Consider the following 23,968-nt stretch of genomic DNA (forward strand, 5'->3'; position numbering starts at 1 on the left):
ACTTGCCATTTATAAACCTCCAGGCCAGTGACAGTCTTTTAATTACCCCCCTCCCTTCTCTACCTCCTCATCAGCCTTGACAAAAGGCAGGTGATACGTGTCACACGTATTTGTTTAGGGATATTCACTCTTTTTTCACTCTCAAATGAGATTTTGTCTTCATATATTTGTAAGCTGACTGGAGGAAATAAAAAAAAAGAACAAAAAAGTAGGAATGTTTTATTTCAAATGCTGGTGTACATCAATATTGCACCTTACAGAAACACCAAGAATAAGTACATATGCAAGGAGCTTTCTGATCCTCAGCCATACACAATCCAGAATATGATACAGAAAACAGTGAACACACACTTTTTTTTTTTCAGATGAGCAGAACGGAAGCATTCAAATTAAACTAAAGTGAAGTACAATCCATATGAAGCAAACCCCCATTTTAATTAGCTGCTGTGACCTAAGCAGGCAATTTTGTGGAACATGTGGTTATTTAGCATCATATGCAGAATACTTACTTGTGTCTCAGCTTTCACCAAGCAAGCTTTCCTGCTCCCTTAATCTTCTAAATACATCCAAAGGTAGAAACTAAACAGCTCTAGAAATTACAAACTTCCTACTGAGCCAGCTGGCTGCAATATCAGGATTAATTGAAGTCTTGTTCTTCCCACTCTCATCATGATTAGTAGAGGTTCATAATATCTTCAGGTGGAAGACTTGGACAAAAAGACAGGAACCAAAATGGCAATATAAAAAAAAAACCAAAACAAACAAGCAAAGAAAAGACCCTGCTGTGCAGCCATTTTGTTTGGGGAAAGCCCGTCATTGTACAAATTCAAAACACCACCAGCAGTCCACACATACATGCTCAAGGCCAGGAACAAGACAAAAAGAAGCAGCACCGTAACTTTAAGGAATCAGCTCTCAAAAGAAGTTTAGCAGATGTGGCTAAAAACCAAAAAAAGAATAAAGTTTCCATTACAGAAACTGCACCTTGTTAGCTAACAGAAGGATCGAGAGCCACACCACTACGAATGTTGTCTCATGACCATTCTTACCCAGCGTAAGAACCTGGACAGTTTGGTATAGACACCGTATTTGCCTTTCTTTGCACATCCTTCTCCCCAGCTAACAATTCCAGTAACAAAGTAAGTTTCCTTATATCTGGTTACATGGGGGCCTCCACTGTCTCCTTGACAAGCATCTTTTTGCTCTGTCTCGTAACCGGCACAGAACATGTTTTCCGTTATCGCAAAGTTAGTGGATTGCTTACAAGTGCTCCTATCAACATAGGGGACTTCAAGCACTTTTAGTTTTTTGGATAGTCGTCCACCTTCAAATTCACGCCCAAAGCCACTAACCATCCCAGACCTTTGGTTCATCAGAACTTCATTAGCAAAGCTTGCTTCCGGGAGGCACGCTGCGATAACGTACTCAGAAAACGTTATCGGTTCCTTCAGCTTTATTAAGGCTATGTCATTGTCGTAAGTCTCAGCGATGTATTTAGGGTGAACAAGTATTTTTGCCACAGTATGCATCGTTTCAGACTGCTCTTTCTTTTCTCTGTCCACTTCACCTGTACGAGATTATTAAAAGGGTCATTAATATGGAGATAATATAAGAAAGAACAACCCTGACGAACAAGGACAGGAGTATACCCATTCCTAACGCTTTGCCCAAGCCTTTATACCATACAGGTGAACTGTAAAAATGTATTGCAATGTTTATTAGCAGCACCTGGACCAGTTTCAGTCCCAAGCTTTTGTCTATGGAGATTTTTGTACCAGTTTACATAAAGGCATAAACCAATTCAGCTAAACTAATGCAACTTTGGGTGGAAGCTCTTACAGGAGCTTGAGCCTGGCTTATATCAGAGAAGAGAAACTGGTCTGCGTCAAGGCTAAACCAGTGCAAATACAAAGCTGTGTTGATCTAGTATCATGCCTCAGAAGGGAAGCAGTCATAATTTGAGTTTGTTTCTTCTTCCTCTAGTCAATGTGTCACAGCTTTCCTGAGCATTCCCGCAGAAACAAGTCTGTACGGTTCAGATGTGCCAGGAATGATAAGCTTTCTGAAGAAGCACTACTCTGATGAACACAATGCTAGCCAACACCTCTAGAACATTTGGTTTTAATCACTTTCAACAGGCTGGCAAAGAAGAAAGGGATGCACTATTACCACCTTCCCCATCAGCTGCCCCTGTTATTACAAAGCAGGATTCTCAAAACAACAAGAAATTATAAAAAGCAAAACAACAACAAAAAACTAACAAACTGTAACAAATTAAGTAATATGAGTACATCTCACATGAGAGTTACAGCACAGAGGATTAGTTTGCAACACATGCTTAAACATCACAGGAGTAAAATAAATAACCGCTTACCAACAACAATTTTGATTTCTTTAGACTGGTTCATGCAATGAGCTGCAGTCAGTATAAAATTCTCATTCAAAATAGTTCCACCACAAAACTCTTCCCCTTCCTGATTTAACAGAACAGCCTGCAAACGAAAAAAAGTTAAGTGCACAATTAACAAGAGCAGTTTAACTTCAATGACCTATTAACAGGTAATTGATTTCTCTGCATGAAACATATATGCTTATGACTGCAACATGTACTACCCTGCAGCTCTCTCCTAATACTGCATACACACATCCACACGCTACAGATTGGCACGTACTGCTGCAGAGTCTCGACTGTCTTGATGTGATGTAGATGTTTGGCTCCCGTGTCACCTCGCTCACAGTGCTTAGTAATGTCTTCTAGAAACAAGACACTGACTGAGCAGCGAGAGCGCAGCCCCCAGATCACCCCATCCCTTGGATATACCACCCCAAAGAATTCCTGTCCAAGTTCTGTTCCCATTTGACCTACCCTTCGTGTCCAAATACAGGAACTCATTTTGCCTGACCCAAACTCAAGAGGAAAACTTAGATATGAAAGCGCGTTTGTGAAGCAAACACGTGCTTCACTGGACATGCTCTCAGGTACGCTACCTAAACAGACTGCTATCAGGCAGAACTGCAGTCTGACCTGCAAAAACGACACCGGGAGGCCAGCATGACCCAAAAGCCCTCTCTGGTGACAGGTTAAGCAGCAGCACCATCTAAAATTGCACAAAGCCTCTCATTTCGACATTGTAAGGCTGCAGTTTGCAGAACAGCACATCCAAGTGCCTCGGTTCACACCATTCAGCTGCCTCCAGCTGCCAACGGCGTACTACACGGTAACACTCAGCAGGCAACCAGGTTAAACCAACGACTGCACACCCTCCCTCAGAAACGCCTTCTGCGGACATGCAGAGCACAAATGCCACATTTACCTGCCACGGACATTCACCAAGAAGACACTCCTCACCACCTACTATCCTGGTATCGACATATGGAGTCTTGCTGCCTGTTTCATTGCCAGGACGGGCGGTTGGGCTTTCTGCGGTAGTAACAATGGCCTCCTCCAAACTTGTTCCATTTGTGGAAGGGTCATCTTGATCACTAGTTATATTGCTATTATCAGCAGGTAAAATAACTGACCTTTTTTTCCTCTTCACAAAAACTTTTCCACAAGGATACTTTACTGTAAAGACAAGAATGTTAAAATTAGGGAAGGATAGAAACGCCAGCACAAGAGGAAACTCCTTGACAACAGCCTCTCACAACACATCAGTTAATGCAGCTGTCCTGTTTTCAAAACACTAGCAAAACCTTGGCAGATGCAGCAAAGGAGGAAGATCAGATTGTTTGAAAAATGAAAGCCATTTTGTAGTCCTAAAACTTGTCCAAAGGTTCAGTCTCTGGACAGGGTTTTCAAAGCATTTAAAACATCATCTTCAATTGTTTACATTGCCATATTCATGTACTTGCTCTTACTAAAATCATCTTAATTAGGAAACTGAGTGGAGTGTTTTATTTTAGGAATAATATGGCTCGTGACAGCAATTTATTATTAGTTATAAAGGATATAAAAACAGACATCATGAGTACGTGGTTGACTTATCCCTCCCCCCAGGGTTGTTGAAATACAACAAAAATGTACAAATGTAAATAGCATAATCATAATTACTTAATGTCATCAGTTACTATTTGATTAGGTTACCTGAAATCTAAAGTAGAAAAGTTTTGGCGAGCTGCTGTTCTATATGGAGTGTGTTTAAGTAAATGAGGGAGAACTGCAATTGTTCTTCTGTCAACAGTGTAGTTTACTCAGGTAAATTCTGTGAGAGACATCTTGCAAAGGGTTACAAATCAGATAGACAGATTTTAGTAAGTCCATCACAGTCCCTCACACACGGAAGGCTTTGGAAATACAAATCAGTTGGCCTCAGTGTTAAACCTATGTCATGTAGAATACTGATGGTTCAAAAGACATTTTTTAACTGTGAAACAAGTCTCACCACCATTGCCACGAGTTTATTACGTAGCTGCATACCTGAAGAAGCACAGCGTTTGCCATCCTCTGCTAGAACATACCCTGTTGCACAGGAACACAAAACATCCTTCTGTGTGGTTTTTTTGATGCTGCAGAACTGTTCACAGTCACCGTTGTTTATTTTGCAGTATTTTGGTATGACTACAAAAGAGAGATAAGTTTGGAGAAAAACTGTAAGTAAACACTGACTTCACAGAACATCTCCAAGTTCACCAAATTAAACCGCACTCTTTAAACAGGATCTGTTTCTCCACCTGTAAAACATCTGAAGCACATCTTAGTAATGACACAGAGTGACTAACATTAGCTCGTGCCTTACAAAGTAGTCACATCCACCACATGAAACATACTTGCCAAGTCCAAGCAGGCCCAGTGGCCATGTCATGGTGAGCTTAAAGAAGTAGAAGCAAAATGACAGTGGAAGAACACTAATGGAGAAACCCAGATACTGGTACATTCTCACACTATTCCTCCCTCCTGCCTTAAAAAACTCCACCCTTCATCACTCCCCTCAGTCCCACCTCTGAAATTCAGTTCCACACCCTTCTGGGCTACTGATACACGCTCCAGCGACATCGTGAAGGTAGCAGCTGTATGCCACAGAAGTTAGACTCAGGAAGGATTTATACAAAAAAAAAGATTCCTTCTAAGGCTGAAAAAGTCTCTGCACTGTCTACTGAAATCTGCTTTCTTTGGTCTTCACTGCTGTGAGCCAAGCAGGGAGGCTGTTCTTCTGAGCTTGGAATAAAGGGTCTTTGGTATCAGTTATAAGAATCCTATGCTGCTTAATCATCATGTTTTGGGGATTCAAGCTCATGTAAAGAGGCACTATCACAATTAAGAGGGCTTTCTTTTGGAGCAAGTATAACTTCAGAGCATTCACTAACACTACCCAGTGTAGAGCCACCAGGGCTTTGTGTTTCTGTACTGTCCTCCAACTCATTGTTGACTGCTATCCTACTCTGTGCGTTTTTCCAAGATTCAAATAATGATCATTAAGAAAAAGTTATGTCTGTATCTTTCAGCTCCCTGGGAAATTCACTGCCACAGTTCTCTAAAGCAGAAACCTACCAAATTCACAGTTCTTGCCTTGATAACCATCCAAGCACAAGCAAGTGTAGGAACCAATTCCATCTTTACAATGTCCACCATAGTGACAAGGATTTGAGCTGCACTGGTTCCCATCTACAAAACAAACAAACAAATTATTGTAAGAGTGTAAGCATTCAGTGAACTCTGAAGAGGTGTTAGTTTTAATAAGCAATGTTTAATCTTTCCTTTTAAAATGTATATCCTGTGACTTGCCACATTCCAGACAGAACAAAGAGTATAAAGGCAATCATTCCAAACCAGCAATGATTTATATAAATAGCTTCAGTTTTGCAATCTGTTTTTGGTGGCTACTGTATGACAGGGCATACACAAGCCTTTTTTTTGTAAAAAGATAAAGTAATACATCATGGTCAGAGTATATATCATTTACAGTGAAGTCCGTAAAAGCAGACAGGACATTTCTACATTGCAACTGCTGTCTAAAGATATTATCTTCTGGCCTCTTGCCTTTCCCTACAATTTCTGCATAATAAAGACAATTGAACTTTTATTTCTTTAAAGGTCACCTCATCCCTTGTGCATGTCTTTTGCTTGCAGTGCTGTTCATTTAAAGAAACAGACTCTGGCATACTAATCAGAAGATAAAAAAATGCTTTACAAAGCCCTGCCAAATTCATCCATGCAGGCCAACTTCCTGTTTTGTGCTGCTTACAGTACCAAAATTGTCCCATTGTATCCACTGAGGTATGAGCTTGAGTTTCAAAGAACTAGCTCTTATCTCATGCTTCCAACATCTACGCTGGGATGTCTCATATTTGAAAGCTAGTTGCGCAGCCTTTCTTCCTTTCTGTGACCTGGATGCAACTGGCTGACCTGACTCCAGGGCGCCAGTCACAGGTATCTCACAAACTCAGTTACACATAGGACAGTGAGGCTGCACTGCGTTTGGAGGCACGTTCCACGTAGTAGCCCCTTCTCCCATCCCCACAATGGTATCTCATTCCTGCACTGATGCTTGCTGCCACAGTCTCTTCCATCCAGTGACGTGCTGTAACAAATACGTTACCTCATCACTTGACTTTGTTGGGCTCTTCTGCATTGTTTGATAAGAAAAGCAGGACATCCGGAGAAGTGACACTTGCTTAATAATGTGTTGCTTTAGAAAACATGCTCTTCAAATTTCTGTGTTTCACCACCTGTTCTGCCCCTCTTTGGAGCAGCTGGAAGAACGGCAATGCCCACTGAGGAGACAAGATGCAAGAAGCTGCTCATCCTAAGGATCCTGCTTACCACCTGCATGGCGGCTTTACCTGTCACAGGGAACATCTGTGGGGCTTTGTGTACTGACCCCCTCCTCAACATCCCTTCTGTACCCGCATGTGGCCAAAACCCACAGTGCTCCAAATGCCACATCTGTGTGGTCCACAACAGAGGCATTGAAGACTGATGTCCATCCTCGACAGAAGGAAAGCAAGATCATCATTTACCAAAAGAAAGGTAAAGACTCGAGGTCTGCAGCACAGCTCCTGGTTTCTGCGTCCTCTGCAGTGCCAGAGCACTCCGTGCTGCAGTGGTCTTAGCTAAGCAGCACGGTTAGAAACCGTACTGGTATAGTTTTTGCCTGCACTGTAGTTGCCACCATGGTAATGAGTTTTATATCAATATTGCACAAAAGCATTGCAGAATTGCCTACTGAAAAAGGAAGCAAGAAAGGACTGTTTTAGAAACTTGGCTGAGGGTAGCTGTGGTTTTCAATACTTCTAATCATCAATAAAGCATTCGTGGACTGTGGTTTAAAATGTATGAAACCGGCATTTCCGCTAAGAGCACTGGCACTGATGTTCTGCTGCTTGTATTCTCATGAGAAAATGGTTTGAAATTTTCCATTCTTGTTCACTGCAACACTGACACAGGCTTTTGCTTGAAATTTCAGCCTGTAGGTTGCAGAGTTCATCCCCTGCTTAGAGGATTGTGAAAGTCTGCATCTTCTTTGTGGCAACTGTCTTCAATTTTCTACAGGCTCCAAAAGACAAAGCTGAGCTGGTTTTGGTCAACATTTTTGAGGTACTCCTCCTAACACACAAGCTGGACATATTTTCAGGAGAACATGTTCCCAAACACTAACACATTAAAAATCTGTCCCTGCATAGTGATTACAAACACTAGAACCCTAATGAATACAACTCAGACCTTTAAGAAAAAAACAGAAAAGACTGATGGGTAGTATCTGCTAATCTACTGGCATGTGTTCCTTGAATGCGAAACAGTTCTGTAGAAAACACATCCTACAAAATGCTCTATAATATGGGCATCAGTAACACTCTGGCATGGAAGGTGACACGAAAGTGGCAAGTGACTGTGTGATACAGTTTAGTAACATGGTGTTGGCTGCAGAATTTAAGCGCCAGCCTCATCTGTGACTCTTTGCATCTCGAATTCCCGCACCCGGGGCTGCCCCTCTGGAGAACAACTGACTCGCAGAGTCACACGCCCAGTTTCTTCTTCTCACTGTCCTTTGCGTGCAAAGGGCCACTATTCTTTTTTGAGAGGACAAAGATCATCCCATGAATCGGGGGCAGCTGAACCTTGCCTTCGAACGAAGTGACTGGGTTCAAGCAACAGCAAGGCAGTATATCAGTTAGATTCCTTCTTCAGAGGAAACACAAAGCGAGGGTGTCCCACGGTAGAGAGAGAGGAAGCACAGGAGAAGGAAGTGGTTACTTAAGAGGTGCATCCTTTTTAACCTTGCAATAAGGAGGTTTAATTTTATAAACAAACACAGAGCGTTTCTTACCTACATAGACGTTCCAGAATTCCTCCTACAGGTAGGTGTGCGAAAGGGGAATAAAAGGAGACGGAAAGAGTTAGATGAGAATTACTGAATTCTTCAGAAAAATACTAGAGCTTTCATACAGAGGATACTTGCAGATACTTTTCACTCAGAGGGTGGTGAGGCAGTGGAACAGGTTGCCCAGAGAAGTTGTAGATGCCCCATCCCTGGAAGTGTTCAAGGCCAGGTTGGATGAGGCTTTGGGCAACCTGGTGTGGTGGAGGGTTTCCCTGCCCATGGCAGGGGGGTTGGAACTAGATGATCTTTGAGGTTCCTTCCAACTCTAACCATTCTATGATTCTATGATTCTATAACAATTGTTAAAATAAATATTTAAGTTACAGGCACATACAGTGCCTTGCAGCCTGCTATTACCATTTAATTGATTAAAACCATATGATCCATCTACAGTGCCCAGCTCTACAGAAACAAGTCTCATGCATTTTTTGAGAAATATCTAAAACTCCTTAGGGATTTCATAATGTGACTCACTCAGCATAAGGCACTTGATTTCTTGCAGCTTTTCATCAGTTTTGACTGAATCTACTCATATTCCTGCAATGCCAAATTCTCAGGCTCTCTCCTCCTTTCCATACCCCCATGAATCAGGACCTCAGAAATCCTGAGATTTAAAAATATTTTGTCTGATTCATGTTCTTCTTTCCCTCTGCACTGAGGACAGGTATGCTGTCTGTCCAAGAGCGTCCTTTTCAGTGATACCTGGTCACGAGGCGGAACAGGCTGTGCTGGTTCTCCTATAGATCAGTCAACCCTTATGATCTGAAGTACCCTGGTGATGCACACATGATTTCCCACCCAGGTCATCCCTGGGCCGCTCCAAGAACATTCTGGCCATCAAATAATGCTAAAGTGAAACGAATGTGGCCTTTAACTCCAGTTTCAGGGCTGTCCTTAACAGCCATGTAGCTTCAGCTGATGTTCCCAATTCTCCTCCACCACCAAGTCACTTCAAGATTTCAATTACTGCCTTTTTTACTGACCCCTGTCCCCACAGTTGCATCATCTCTTTAACTCTTCCTTGAGCTTGGGAGCAGATCGCATTTCTGTCTAAAGTTCAACAGCCATCAGGGTAGGGAGGATGACATGAGTCACACATAAATACTTTATTCTGTGTTGGTAATTTAGCATTAAGGTATACAAGAACTGTCCACAGTACATATTCTGCCAATTCGAACACTGGAAAGGGAGCCACAAAACGACAAGCACCGCAAAGCTGCTTGAGATAAGTTAGGCAAAATTCTCCCATGAAGTTCCACATCAGCATTTGTCGTCTCAACCTGCCCATGGACTCTCCATGTAAGAACTCTTGAACACAGTCATGAGACTCAGCTATGCCACCCAGATAGAGCGACCACATTTCTAACATATGTAGGATCAAATAATTTAAAGGTCAAATAGCTCGCAATGGCAATTAAACAGAACAGGTAAAAGAATGGAGGCTTTAACATGGGCTGGCTTTGCAAGAGCTAAATTAAGACTGTTACAGTATGTTTATGCCTTAGTAATCCCAACCACAGCCAAAACCACTATTTATGCTTTGTGCTAAGTGATCGAGAGCAACTTGCACATTTTGACGCCCCGCTCAAAAGACCTTAATGCTATTTTATAAACATGAAATATAGATATCGATTTTTATATCAGTTCTTTCTTACAGTTTTCTCCTGGTCTTCAAAGGCTTCTCTTGCTTCTTCTTTTGAACAGCGCTCCTCATTGCATTCTCTTTCAATATTCCCTTTCTTCAATTCCTCCAAAAAAGAGTTAGCACGTTTTGTTCTTTCCAAGAACTTGTTGGCATTTTCTTTCTTGATGAATACTAGACAGTAGAGAAGATGATACAGGTGTCAGGTAACATTTGGTACTGGTAAAGAGTCATTAGAAAGAAGTGAAATGGAAGCAAAACCAAAACAGACTCTCATCACTCTACCCGTAAGCAACATTATCTGTGAGCTCGGTCCTCACACAGACCGACAGATCTCAGGATCTCTCAGAGCAGCCTCTCTCTGAGAATCAGGGACTCCAGGACAAACTGTAGGCACCTAAAGTTCTCTCCTGCTGTTTTCAGTTTTCGAAATAAGAATATGCAGTTTGCTCCTGAGGGCTTATGTTTCTGTTGCTCCTGTTGAAGACTTCAGTCCTGAACAGAATGACTTTCCCTGAAGGCCATGGAGACTGCATTCCCTGATTTGGTTTTAAAGCTGACAACCAGGCAATACCACCACCTGTTCCAGGGGCTTGTGGTGCAGAAACTAAATGCCACACAAACTCAAGATGTAGCAACGTATCTACTGACAGATGGGAAAAGCTGTTTCACAGTCCAGCTCACGTATGGGTTCCACTGCCCTTCATCACTTCAAATCCCACTGCGCAGCCCTGGGGTCTTCCTACCCTCTTAACAACACTTCCCAATTGCCTATAGAAACATTCCTGCCTTACTGATATGTGTGCAGACAGAGCTAAGGCAGCTGCGTTCTAAGATTTAATGATGAGCAGAAGCAAACGAACGTCAGCTTTTGCAGGAAAGTACAGCCTGAGGTCAGTTCGTTGGCTTGTTCTATTTCTCAAAAGCTTGACGTCACAGAATCATAGAATGCATGAGACCTCATGCAAAATCTCAGAAGCATGAGACCTGCTGCCTTCAAGTTCAAGATGCAGGTAGCTGTTGACTTAATGCCTCTGATTCTTCAGTTTAAGCTCAGCTCAGCCACTTGGCTGCAAGAACAACAGTGTTACCCTTCAGGGACTTGTGCTCACGTTACCAGACAAGAAAACCAGAAACAACACTGGAGTAAACAAATTACCAGTTACCCTGTGAAAAACGTATATTCCAGAAAAGATTGCAGAGTTTGGAAGCTGGCATTTAATAATGTTCGAAGCACCTGGAATTTAAAGAGAAAAAATAGTTTCCAATCACAGACTGGAGTGTGGAAAACAGCGCTGCAGATGGGACTTAAAGGCCAATGGCTCATGCTCAGCGGGCAGCTTGCGCGTACCTTCTGGGGCGTTCTTCGTGCAGCTTAGTTCAGCAATAAACAAACTTGCTGATAGCAATCATATACTCTAAAGTCCTCTAAGTGAACACAGGGGACCACTCTGCTTTCACTGAAATTGGCGGATTAGCCACAAGGAGCCAAATTCTGGAGCAATCCCATGGATCCCACGCATAATTTGAAGCCCCACTTGAAAAGGCTCCTCACAAGGAAGGCTTGCAGAAAGTGCTTGTAACTTGTAGCTCAGCAATTGTTAGTTCATTCACCCACTATCTTATTTGTCCTTAAATCCCTCTCTGCAGTGACAGGAAAGCAACAGGACGCAGCCGGTGGGGTTATCGCCTCTATATTCCTTTGCCTCTGCATCACCCACGCAAACGGATGTTTTCGTAAACTTGACCTAGCCCATTAGTCTTCTGAGGCTGGTCGTTCTCTTTCCCAAGCTTTCCGTCATGCTTCCTTCTTCAGAGACGTCAAGGATCAACAGGTGTTGGCCAATTGAAGTAGGACGTTTCAGAAACTTGTGGAAGACCTCATTGTAAAACCTAAGCGGACTGACTCACTGAAGGAAGAGTTAAGGACTTTCGAAACGCCACGTGCTGATTCTGCTCCCGACTTCGGTGCTGGCCCCAGCAGCACAAGCAGAGGGACATTCTCCCCACCATGCCCCGGCCCCTCCACGGCCAAGTGCACCCGGCCAAGCCTCGGCCAGGCCTCCCCTCACAGACATGAGCACCTCGGGCTGCCAGGGCAGCTGCCCTCCCGCTGCCAACGGCGGGGAAGGCCGGCAACCCCATTTTATAGGGCGGAACCGGGAAGGCGCGGCAGCCTGGGAAAGGCCTCGGGGGACGCAACGGTACACGGCACCCCCGGCGCTCCAGTAGCCCGAGGTGCCCCCTGGCAGCTCCCTGCCCCCGAGGCGGAGCTCGCCCGTCTTTCGGAGAGGTGCTGGGGGCGGCACAGGTGCGGACAGGCCCTGAGCCACTGTGGGAACCGAGCCCCCGGGGCAGACAATCCCTAGGGCTCCCGCTGCCGTCCCCCCCGCCTCGGCGGGGCGGGAGCGCTCTCCCCGTCACGCACCGCGGGGTGCGAGCCCCGGCCCGCAGCGGCGACCGGCCGCCGCCTCCGGCGATCCCCCGGCAGCCCCTGAAAGACTGTGAGAGATGGACGCGGGGACACGCACACCCCACCCCCCCAAAATAAAAAAGGTGCCGCCTTACCGCCTCCTTCAGCGCGGAGCTCGCCCGCCAGCGCCGCGCAGAGCAGGAGGAACAGCGGGCGGCCGGACATGGTGGCGCGGAGTCCCCGCGCTGCCGCCGCCCGGCGGGACGGGACGGCACGGGACGGGACGGGACGGGACGGGAGCCGAAACCTTCACCCCCTCGGGCGGAGGGAGACTGAAGCGGCGTTGCTTCACGCTGCCCAAAAATAGCGGAAGCGCCGAGGAAGGGGGAAAGCCGCCGCGGGATTTCTCAGCCGGGGGGGCGGCCTGATGATGAGGCTCTTTTCTTTCTTTTTTTTTTTTTTTTTTTTTTTTTTTTTTACATCCAAGGAAGGCGGCTTTTTTAATTGTACCTTTTATTTGCGGGGGAGGGGAAGTGAATCGTCACTTTAATAAGCAAGGGCTGGCGGTGCGGGGCTGGGCGCCGGGCCGAGCAGGGGCAGAGACGGGCTCCCCCCCGCCGCGAACACCCGCCCCTCTTCGCCAGCTCCCACCCGCCTTTCCCACGTCGCAGCACCGAAATCTGCTGGATCTGCGCTTTCGACGACCAGGGCCCGGTGACCTCGGCCTGGCGCCGACCGGGAGCTCCCCTTTTTTGAGGGGTTTCCCTCGGTTGTGCCCGGTGTGGTCTCTGTGCGCTGTGCGGACCACATCTTCGGTGCTTCCAGAGCCTCCCAGCAGGTCTCCTTCATCTTGCCTTGTTTAAACAGACCGTTATATTAAAAACACACCTGAAAGCCAGCTTGTTTTGAAAAAGTCACTCTGTGCAGCCATTAGTATTGGTTGTTTTCTTTCAGCATCTTTCTGCAAGATGATGATTTGTTCATAAACGTCAATATTTACATTGGAACGTTACAGAGAAGAAATCATCCTCTGGAGTGTGGAAAACCCCAAACTCTTCTAGCTTGAGGGGTCTGGAGGGATGATTTTGCAATGCTGAATGCTTCGTCTCAGTGAAAATGAGACTTTATTTGCTGGTGCCTGCTCCTAGTCTCCTTCCTCCCTGGGAATATATTCTGTTGGCATATGTGCTTTCCGTTTAGGAGTAATGAGAACCTCTGGGGTGCGTTTTCATACTGTAAGACCGTTTGTTTCTCGGCTATCTGGAATTTGCTGCTTTTCCCAGTCTGGTTCACTACTTAAATGAACAGTATACCATCCTTCCACGTCAGTAATGCAGGTTATATGATGTTCAGTATTGCATCGTGTGTGTACCATATAAGGTCAATGGTTTCACCTAATAGTAGAGTATGGTCAATTGTAAGTGTCCTACTTGCTGATAAGCTTTTGTGATTGAGCTGATACTCGGCATGATTTGATTGAATCCAAAGTGTAAGTAAGTTTTGCATAAGATACTTAAACTGTCTTCCAATCTCTTGGTCAGTTTTATCTCCCTCACCTTTTCACTGTTTTCATGCTTAGATGAGAAGGTACATTTTTTAATGGAATAGTTGATGGGTTTTTCAGAGTGCTTCAGGTTCTACCATTTATGCATTAAGCCTTTAGAGAATGGTCTTTGGCCAGTGTTTTGCAGATGGTCAGACAATTATCCTATTCTGGTTTTAGATCTCAGGACAGAGAGTACAATTTAGATTATACTGGACAACAAATGAAGCAAACATTCCTTTTCATTTCCCCTCTTCTATATCAATGAGCATAATACAAAGGCAAAGATAAGATTAAATCAGTGGTATTCTTCACTACTCATAAGTATAGGGTTAAATATTACACTTAATAAGCTTACTGCAATAATGCTTGGTGCAAGAAGACTAAAATCAAGTTTTTGTAGCAGACCTGGAAATGTGGAACTAATCTTGCTTTCTTGTCCCAGAGACTCTCTACTGTTCCTCCTCCTCAAATCTACCTGTTGCCACTGCAACTGTTGGAGAAAATTGCTTTAACATAAGCTTAAAGAAACACTTTTTCTATTTCTTCTGCTGTTGCGTCATTATATTACAAGACCCATCAGCATAGGAAGTTGTGAAAGCCAGAAGCACAAATGTGTTCAAAAGAGATTGCACACGTTTGTGGACAACAGGTTCATTCACAACTATTCAAGCTAATGCAACTTCTGGCTCAGGAAGTCTGTACATCACTGATTACCAGAAGTTGAGAGGGTAGCTGGAGGAAGGATCATGGCATGCTTGATGTGTTGCTGACAGTCTTTCTCTCAGCATCTAGCTCTGTCCCTTAGCAGAAACGGATGTGGAACGAGAGGGGCTCTGAGTCCGATTTGTTATGGCCGCTCTGTGACCGCTTGACAAGACACGCGAGTTTACAAGCAATACCAATAGGGAAGTTATTTTATCTGTTCAAGTAGGCATTAGGCTCATTTCAAATAATTGATAGTGGTGTGGGTATATCACATGTATCACATAGATAATGAAGGAATGCTTCAATAGGACAGTGGCACAGAGGAATTGTGGGGCAATAAGACCATCTGGAAATGCTCTGGTTCAGCATCATTAATCCATGTGCTTCTTCAACCAGTCGATGTATTTGGATACCCTTGTGTAAACCCCATAGCTGCCTTTAACAGCACATCCCTTTCCCCAGCTGACAATCCCAGTCAGAAACCAGGTGTTCTTGTACTTTGTAGCATGGGGTCCACCACTGTCTCCCTTGCAGGAGTCTTTAATGCCGGTCAGGTCTCCTGCGCAGAACATATTCTCTGTAATATTTAAATCGGTCTCCCTTTCACATTCTTGTGTCTTTACACGTGGTATATCAACTCTCATCAGAACAGAGGAGGTGATGCCTCCATCTAGCAGGCGTCCCCATCCGCTCACTGTGGAGAACTTGATGGAGGACAGTTCATACACCGCAAATCGTTTTTCAGGCAAACATATTGGCACCACATAGTCGGTGAGATTCACGGGTGTTTCGAGGTTCAAGAGGGCAATATCGTTATTGACTTGCCCAATCGTGTATCCTTCATGAATGATTATCCTGGCAACTCCACTTTCTTGCTCGGTTTTCTCATCATGATTTATTGCATGTTCACCTGGAAAAGTCATTAATCGCAGGTCATGTCAGGCAGCTCCTTGATTCCTCAGAATTTTGAGGAGACAGGGGTTTTCTAGTCTGACACAATTCCCTTATACTGCCAAAGCCTGCACATTTTTGTCTTTACTCTAGTTTGCCAGGATGAGAAGCTGCCACCACACTCACGGCTTGATAACATGAGGAGAGGAAGATACATACCCAGTCTCACCCGAAGCTGCTTAGGATGAACATAATCCAAACAGTGAGCTGCAGTGACCACCCACTCTGGGGAAAGCAGGGTACCGCCACACTTTTCTATCTGATTCTGTATTAGAAGGGCCTGCCAACATAAAGCAAATTTATGTCTTGCATCAAATGTGCTTGACCTGACTCTCAGGAGAGTCGAGTTTCATATTGCTTCTTTCTGTTACTTTACGCAGCCGTGTTTGAGAATATCGTGCTGATTGCATGGACAATTTAGGAGGGAGAGTCTTCCTGTTGACCTTTTCTCCATCTTGTAGTATGCACCCTGCCTATTATGGCCCAGAGCCTATCCCTGCAAGGTACAACTGAAATCCTTGCTGGCAGCAAGGTTAAGGACTAAGGAGTCAGGAGATAGAGGAGGTTGTATTACCACTCCACTCCTCTGAAAGTGGGCACTCCAGAACAAGGCTAAGATACATGATTGAAACAGGTGGATCTGCTGGCTATGGATGAAGAGGGAATTTGGTTATCCAGACCTGGCACTTTTTATGGATTTTTAACATAATAGATTTAAAACAATGAATTTAAGATAGTGGTTTCATAAGGGGAAAAAAAAAGCCACAAACAATGAAAGATTTCTGAAGACTCACTTGCCATGGACATTCACCTGGAGGACAAATGAAACCACCCACTATTCTCCCTCGTGCAGTTGCATTTTTTTTGGCCAGCACTGGTATTTTTCCACATGGGTATTTCACTGAAAAAAAAGAAAAAAACAAAAAACAACAAAGGGCAGAAACTGTGATTTCATTGCACTGAATTCACATCAAAATATGTAAGGACTTCAGCAAAATTAGGTTAGCTGAAAAACTGTTTCTAGTCTGGGAGCGTGGGTTCTTCAAAGTAATTTAAAGCAGCTCTGCAAGTAAGTAGCCTTTTTGTCTGGAGACAGCCAGAAATGGTTTTAAAAATAGAGTGCAGGCTCATACATTATCATTGATGTATATTAACCTACCACAGGACTTTGCAAACAATATACCTGCTTAAGATACACGTCAACACCATGATGTAGGCTGCAGGCTGGAGGGCAGAAGTGACTCTGTCAAGCTTTGTAGTCTACATATTTTCAGCAACTGCTGACTTTAACTCAGTTGTACCACGTGCGCAGCATCCACGGCATGGTGAGACAGAGGCTTAAGCATGGAATGTGCAGCTTGCTATCTTTTGTTTGGGTGGACCCAAAGATCTCCTAAGAGATCTGTTATGCCTCCTGGCAGACTGTGCCTAGATTTCTTGAGTCCAGAGCAGCTTTGATTCTTCCAGACTGCACATCTCAGTCTAAGGTCTGGTTTTAGCCTGAGCAAGCATGTGAAGATTGGCCATAAGAAAATCAAATCTTGAGAATTGAACCTGCGTGACTGAGCTGCAGTGCAGAGGAAGCCTTGGTGTTTTCAGTACATCCTTCACCCAACAGAGTTGTCCTTTCAAGAAGAAGGTGGTCTACTTTTGGTTGTGATTTTTTTTGTGTGTGTGTGCGCCATGTGGCTGTGCTCTACCTGAACACACCATCCCTTCCACCCAGCAGCCACTCTGCGATAATGCTGTGAGGAGGAGTACTCGCTTTCTATCACTTCGGGAGCCAGGGCGCCTGTAGTCTACACAGAGCTGAATCCGACGTCTCCACCGATCTGTAATAGCCTGAACATGCCGATTACTTCAGCTGATATGAAGGCAGCAGCAAGCTTTTGCAAGTACAGGCAAGGTCTGGAGAAACAGGACCAGCTCTTTGGTGGCAGCTGGTGGAAGATCAGAATAGACGTAACGCAACCTGGTACCCTCTAACACTGTATGCAGGGCAACGCAAGTTTGGGCGTTTGAAAAGGTCATTGGGAGAGGTGACAGAAGGACAGTGAGGGGACTGGCAGTCACGCAGTTTTGTGTCCTTTTGACACATGGTCAGTGCTACGGCTAGTTCAATCCCCAAGAAGCAAGCAGCAACAAAAACATCTTCCTTGCAGGGGAAGACAGGCTGAAAAGCCTCTGGGGAATATTGAATTCTTTGTTCTCAGCTTTTAACAAAAGCAGCTTCCCCATCACGTGATATTGCAGAATCTGTTAATAAGGGATAAGCACATTAGTAGACTTTTTTTCCTAATGAAATTGCTGTTGTTGAGAGCTAGGTTGTCATTATCAGTTCTCTGCATGAGTGCTCCATTGAGGTGTGTATAGGGGGGCATCACCCCTCAGGATTACTTCGCATGCTCCCTGCAGCTCTCTCTGTTTTATTCATATCCCCAGGGATCTCTTTTTCCCCTCTAATAAAGTAATTCAAGCAGGCATCTGCAACGGAGTCACATGCCAGCTTATGTATTGGAAAAATAATTAACTTGTGCTACTCTAGTCTCGGTTGAAATCTACCTTGTCAGATGAGTAAGAGAAATATCTAGCTGTAGTGTCTAGAGGAATACCAAATAGGAGAGAAAAAAAAAAAAGAAAATAAAAGAAAAAGAAGGAAAAAAAAGTAACACTTTTCTTTGGTTTTAATAAGCCTCTTCCCCTCTTGACTCCTGTGCTGAAATAAATATGGTAATAAAATCCATAGTCGCAATTTCAGATTGTAGATGCAACCATAAAACAATGTTGCCTCAAAAATATTTCCCCACCATAGGTGTAAGCTAAAACAAAAAAGGACTTGTGAGGCCCAGAGCCCCTCCACTCACCAGAACCCCCACAGCCTGACCCCAAATCCCTGACCACCTACTCCTCTGCTTTATCTAGACCACTCAGCCATGAGCTTGTCTCCACGGCTCAGTTCTTCTCTACCAGACCAGTGGTGAGAGTGGTCCCCAACAAGGAAACAGGATTTCAGCTCCCTCCTCGCTCCTAGCAGGCGGGATGTTCAAATTCAAATTTCCTGTGTCCCAGAGGAGTGGACCTCTGGGGCCAGGAAAAGAGAGGTTCAAAAGGCTCCCTGCTCGATGTGCACACTTTGCCAGCTGCTTCTCTGGGGTGTCTAACTTCTACCAGCAGCCAAAAAGTACTGCTCTGGACTCTGCCCTTGAAGAAGAGATGTGGAGCTGATGGCTAAGGGTTATACCTTGCACCTCCTGATGTGTATGTGTTGAAAACTTTTCTTCCAGAGCTGGCTTAGACTTAGCATCGGGCTAGCAGTGTCTCTTACCTTGGGGAATGCAGGACACCCCATCACTCGCTAAAGTGTAATCATCTGCGCAGAAGCACACTCGCTTTTCAGACTGCTCGTCGGTACAGTACTGTTCACAGCCACCGTTGTCGTAAATGCACTTCAGTTTGTCGGCCATGGCTGAAGTCAGAGAAAGAGCATTTAGGTTTCCAAATGTGGATTTTGGCGCTTAACATGAGTCAATTGCAACTTGGGATGTTGACAGGGAAGCAAGGCAGCAAAGCAGGTTTCTGTGATTTATGTACAGCGACTGCATAGAAAGCATCTTCCATTTGGCAAAAGCTAGGTAGGCCTGGATCTCCAGGGACTGGGGAAGAAAGGGCTCTGCTTAGGAAACATACACCTAAAATTAAATCAGTCTGCATTTATGCAGTAGCTGAGCTGTCTATAGGATGGAGGTGTTATAATTGTGTGGTAACCATTGTAATATGTGACTGGAAAATTGTAACTGTTCTGTATTTTGCCATTTGGCAGAAGGATGCTCTGAGGTGACCGTTGAGACTGCCTGGTTAGACTTGGCGAGTGCCTAGTCCTTGCTTGAGCTCAGCACATTCTGAGTGTATAAGTGTAGCAGTCAATATGCAGTGCCCACTAAAATCAGTGGAAGGATGTATATTGGCTTCATGAACCGCTGGACCTGTCCCCTCAGGCTTTGTACGATGCATATGCAGTGTAGTTCTCCATCACATACTGCACCGTGCTTCTGTGTCGAAGTAACTTCAGCACTTGGGTAGGAAAAAAACAAATCCTCCTTTTCTCTCAGACAGAGCACAAAAGGCAATTTTTTTTTACAAAGTCATCATAGGGTAACAATTATCTTGCTGCCTTGCAGTGCCTGACTGCCAGCTGGTTAGATCCATCACGCGACACCACAGGCAGTGTGAACAGTAGCTGTCACGGCTAGAATGGTGCAGAATGATAATGATTGCTACTGTTTATCTCAATGCCTTGCATTTGAATTAATAATGACATTTTTATTTTGTTAAGCTATGCCAGAGCTGACCTTTTTCACAGCTTTTGCCCTCATATTCGACGGGACAGCGGCAAACGTAATCCTGAAACTGGTCATCACAACTCCCGCCGTTCCGACAGGGGTTGGAGTCACACTGGTTGGGGTCTGTAAAAACATTCAGTGTCAGTCCGGCTCACATGAAGAGCTGCAGCAGCAGGAACGTTTTTGCAGCTGCTAGAACATCCCAAACAATCATACCGGAATAGATGTGCCAGAACTCTTTCTGGAAGAAAAAGATATGAGATTTAATTAAAGAAACATTAAATCTATGAAGTCCTACAGCCCTTGTAGCACAGGAAAATTTACAGACAGCCACAGTGATGCCCCTTTTGCCTTTATAATTTATGAAATTTGATATCCATAAAATATTCTATGTTATTTTCTACATTATTTTCATATACCAATAGAGAAGGGCATTGTGTAACACACACAAATAAGTTATCCATTAAAAGTTGAGGTGGGATTGACTGAAACAGATGTTGCACAATACAATAATTTAAGGTATTGTCAGGCCAGGAATAACTGGGGGCAGCGGAGAGATGACTTAGAGAGCATCCACTTTCCCACTGTCCCCCAGATCGGTACTGCCTGGGATGGTCCATGCAGTGTGCCCTCCCGCGCTCACTCTACTGCTGCGGGTACCCCTATAAACATAAGGGAAAGATGCAAACAGCAGGACACAAAGTGCTTTTTTGCTCTCTTGGTTTAAAGTGTCAAAACACACCCTGGAGTATGGGGAGTCCGTCTGACACTGAGCACTCGCCCGGCCCCGTGTTACTTACTGTCCTTTCATCATCACGGTAAATCTCTCTTGCTTCCTCAAAGGAACACTTTTCTTCCATGCATTCTCGCTCTAGTGACCCCAATTTTAGCTCTTCGAAGAAGCTGTTGGCTCGTCTTTTCCTTTGCAAAACGCTGCTTGCCTCTTCCTGCTTTAGAAAGACTGAAAAACAGCGGCATGTTGTGTTTGTCGTACAGCTGTGCTCTCCAGACAGAAAGGACGGGGAGAGGATTTTCCCCTGAAAACTTTTCTGCTTCCCAAGCTTTTTACGAGATGCTTTAGAAAAGAAATGGGCAAATGCAAGAGAGCCTCCTTTCTCTGGGCTGCCTCGCAGTGAAGCAGCAGCACGTGATTACAGAGCCCAGAGCTTGAGAGAAGATGGCATTTTACACCAGTGTCGTACGTCAGCGACTCCTAAGGCACCATCACACATCATACAGTAGGTCTCCAAGCACAGTGTGTTTCAATTCTAGCAGCCAAAAGGCGTGTACTGCTTTACCCAGTGCTGACGTACATGGTGACACCCGATTTTCCTGTACTCGCTACAGTAAGTCACTTGGTGACAGGTGGACCACAGTCATCCCCAACTCCCCAGTGCTCCATTCCTCACTGGTGATACCTCACACCCCTTCGCTCTTTGGCCCGACAGAAGGGACTTCTCCTGCCACTGGCAGACCTCAGTTTTAGAACCACTGCTTTAATATATTTATCTTTAGTTTTCTTCTGTAAAAAAGGCTACGTTAAGGTACATAGGAAAGGTGGACAATGCTGTTTGCATTGCGTATGGCTCCTAGCTGCTGCCAGCACCACAGACCACAGTCACGTGGATCTTCTCCCTGTGCATCTCTGCCGTGCTTTGGAAAGACTTTGGGTACACAAGTTCAATAGCAGACGTGAGCAGAGCTCACATCGTAGAGCTATGTCAACTTCCAGCTGACAGAAGTGTGCACTGAAAGAGCTGATGGCATTGTCACCATGCTCTGCTCCTCAGATTCAGGATACAAGCACATCACACAGCTATGCCCTCAGTGTAAATCAGGATAACGAACAAGAGGTCCCAGGGCTGTGGTGTACTTTTGCTCCATGTACTACACAGAACAAGTCTTGAAATGATTAATTTTGCATTTTTTTCTCCTCCGTGCCAGTAGGGGATTCTGGAGCTCATGCCAACAACTTACATTTTGGCGCTTTCAACTCTTTCACCTAGGATTGTGGGTAGATTTGGGGATTGAGGACGTTCTCTGCTATATGACCCCTGAGCGAGCAGGAGTTACCTCCTACCTGCTGGAAGGGCCCTGAGGTGGTCGCTGAAGGACAAGACTTATGCATGTCCTCACCCTCATATACACAAACATAAATCCTGAGAGAGTTTATTCCAGTCTGGTGAGTTGTCTTTAAACATTTGTGTCTAATCAGAACATTTGATGAATTACATGCAAAATAGTGATAATCTTCCATATATTTCAAAGTTACTTCAAGAAATATAACATTGTGTGGCATGCATTCAGTTTACTCCAGAGTGCTTCATGCTGCGCAGCGGAAAAGGACCTGGGGGTGTTGGTTGACAGGCTGCTGAATATGAGCCGGCAGCGTGCCCAGGTGGCCAAGAAGGCCAACAGCATCCTGGCTTGTATCAGAAATAGTGTGGCCAGCAGGACTGGGGAAGTGATTGTCCCCCTGTACTTGGCCCTGGTGAGGCTGCACCTTGAATATTGTGTTCGATTTGGGGCCCCTCACTACGAGAAAGATGTTGAGGTGCTGGAGTGTGTCCAAAGAAGGAAAACAAAACTGGTGAAGGGTCTGGAGCATAAGTCTTACGAAAAGTGGTTGAGGGAACTGGAGTTGTTCAGGCTGGAGAAAAGGAGGCTGAGGGGAGACCTTGTCACTCTCTACAGCTACCTGAAAGGAGGTTGTAGCAAGGTGGGTGTCTGTCTCTTCTCTCAAGTAGCAAGTGATAATACGAGAGGAAATGGCCTCAAGTTGCACCAGGGGAGGTTTAGATTGGATGTTAGGAAAAATTTTTTTACTGAAAGGGTTATCAAGCATTGGAACAGGCTCCCTGTGGAAGTGGTGGAGTCACCATTCCTGGAGGTTCTTAAAAGATGTGTAGATGTGGCACTTAGGGACATGATTTAGTGGTGGACTTGGCAGTGTTAGGTTAGCAGGTGGACTGGTGATAGAATAGAACAGAAAAGAATAGAATAGAACAGAATGGAATAGAATAGACTATTGCAGTTGGAAGAGACCTACAATGATCATCTAGTCCAATGGCCTGACCAATTTAGGGCTGACTAAAAGTTAAAGCATGTTATTAAGGGCTTTGTCCAAATGCCTCTTAAACACTGACAGTGATCTTAAAGGTCTTTTCCAACCTAAATGATTCTATGATTCTATATTGTAAGAATGTCAGCTGGGTCTTTCTGCCGTGGTTTTTGAGTCAGGCTGTATGTGTTTAATACGGCTGTTTTTAAAGGCTTGTAATTAACCTTACACTGCAGATACATGGCACATGTATCAGCGCACAGGAACAGACTCCGACAGAGACGCGTGCCTGGGCGTGCAGCTGGGGACGTCCTCCAGCTTTTATTTTGGTGTTCTCCACTTGTTTACATTGGAACATTTTAGACTTTGCTACATATTTTTTCCAGCTTTGTTCACTGCAGTGCAGGAGACCCAGTCAATGGCTAACTGGGGATCTGAAAGGACTGGGGCTGCTTTATTAATTTGGGAGCTGATTTTCAGACATGTACTGGAGCTACCGAAGAGCTACCACCTCACTGCCTTCTATTGCTGCCGAAACAGCATGGATCTTCACCTCTTTAATTCCTCATCAGCTGAATAACAGACTGTTGATTCTCAGCTTTGAAAAATGCCACAGTTCAATATGAAATAAAAATAAACCCAAGTCCCTGTTTTTACCCAGTGGGCAGGGATCTGATGGTGTACCCACTGTGAGAGAATAGATTCACTTCGCAGCGTAGAAGTGCTTTTTCTTAGTTGGCAAAACAAGCTCGTGGATGCCATCAGTGAAAGCAAACAAGAGCCTTAGAATAACTCACAGGCACAACCAGAGGGGGGACAAACATGCAACAGTGCTCAAAACTTGTAATAAGAATTACGTCTGAGTAACAGGAGAGAGGTCCATTGCCAGTAAACACAATTACAGCCATATCCTAGGACATACCTGCATCCAGAGAAAGAGGAATCAGTAGCGGAAAGCAGAGAAAAAAAGCCACGCGCTGCCTGGAAACCAT

At 44.7% G+C, this 23,968-nt stretch overlaps 2 protein-coding genes across 2 annotated transcripts; both read right to left on the reverse strand.

The window, feature by feature from the left end:
- Positions 1-203: 203 nt before the first annotated feature.
- Positions 204-12,604, reverse strand: F10 (coagulation factor X). The gene is made up of 8 exons (XM_086619870.1): positions 12,529-12,604; positions 9,974-10,134; positions 8,265-8,289; positions 5,489-5,602; positions 4,418-4,558; positions 3,315-3,565; positions 2,375-2,492; positions 204-1,567 (listed from the first exon to the last, which is right to left on the reverse strand). The coding sequence occupies exons 1-8, from the start codon at positions 12,596-12,598 to the stop codon at positions 1,020-1,022; spliced, it is 1,428 nt and encodes a 475-aa protein (XP_086475996.1). The 5' UTR covers positions 12,599-12,604; the 3' UTR covers positions 204-1,019.
- Positions 12,605-14,995: 2,391 nt separating this feature from the next.
- Positions 14,996-23,968, reverse strand: F7 (coagulation factor VII). The gene is made up of 8 exons (XM_009992380.1): positions 23,899-23,968; positions 20,716-20,876; positions 20,132-20,156; positions 19,925-20,038; positions 18,901-19,041; positions 16,370-16,476; positions 15,735-15,855; positions 14,996-15,534 (listed from the first exon to the last, which is right to left on the reverse strand). Exons 1-8 carry the CDS (start codon positions 23,966-23,968, stop codon positions 14,996-14,998), a joined length of 1,278 nt encoding a protein of 425 aa, XP_009990682.1.

Source organism: Tauraco erythrolophus, chromosome 1 (genome assembly GCF_009769465.1).
Source record: "Tauraco erythrolophus isolate bTauEry1 chromosome 1, bTauEry1.pri, whole genome shotgun sequence".
Taxonomy (NCBI): Eukaryota; Metazoa; Chordata; class Aves; order Musophagiformes; family Musophagidae; genus Tauraco; species Tauraco erythrolophus.

Bases quoted from the DNA above. Each gene is read 5' to 3' on its own strand.
- F7 (XM_009992380.1), bottom strand. From the start codon at position 23,968: ATGGTTTCCAGGCAGCGCGTGGCTTTTTTTCTCTGCTTTCCGCTACTG. The intron at 20,157-20,715 runs GTAAGTAACACG...TTTTTCTTCCAG, and splicing joins ACCGTGATGATGAAAGGACA to AAAGAGTTCTGGCACATCTA. The intron at 16,477-18,900 runs GTAAGAGACACT...CTTTTTTTTCAG, and splicing joins GGTGTCCTGCATTCCCCAAG to TGAAATACCCATGTGGAAAA.
- F10 (XM_086619870.1), bottom strand. From the start codon at position 12,598: ATGTCCGGCCGCCCGCTGTTCCTCCTGCTCTGCGCGGCGCTGGCGGGC. The intron at 8,290-9,973 runs GTAAGAAAGAAC...ACCTACCTGTAG, and splicing joins TTGAAGACCAGGAGAAAACT to GAGGAATTCTGGAACGTCTA. The intron at 2,493-3,314 runs GTAAATGTGGCA...TTTCGTTTGCAG, and splicing joins TTGGTGAATGTCCGTGGCAG to GCTGTTCTGTTAAATCAGGA.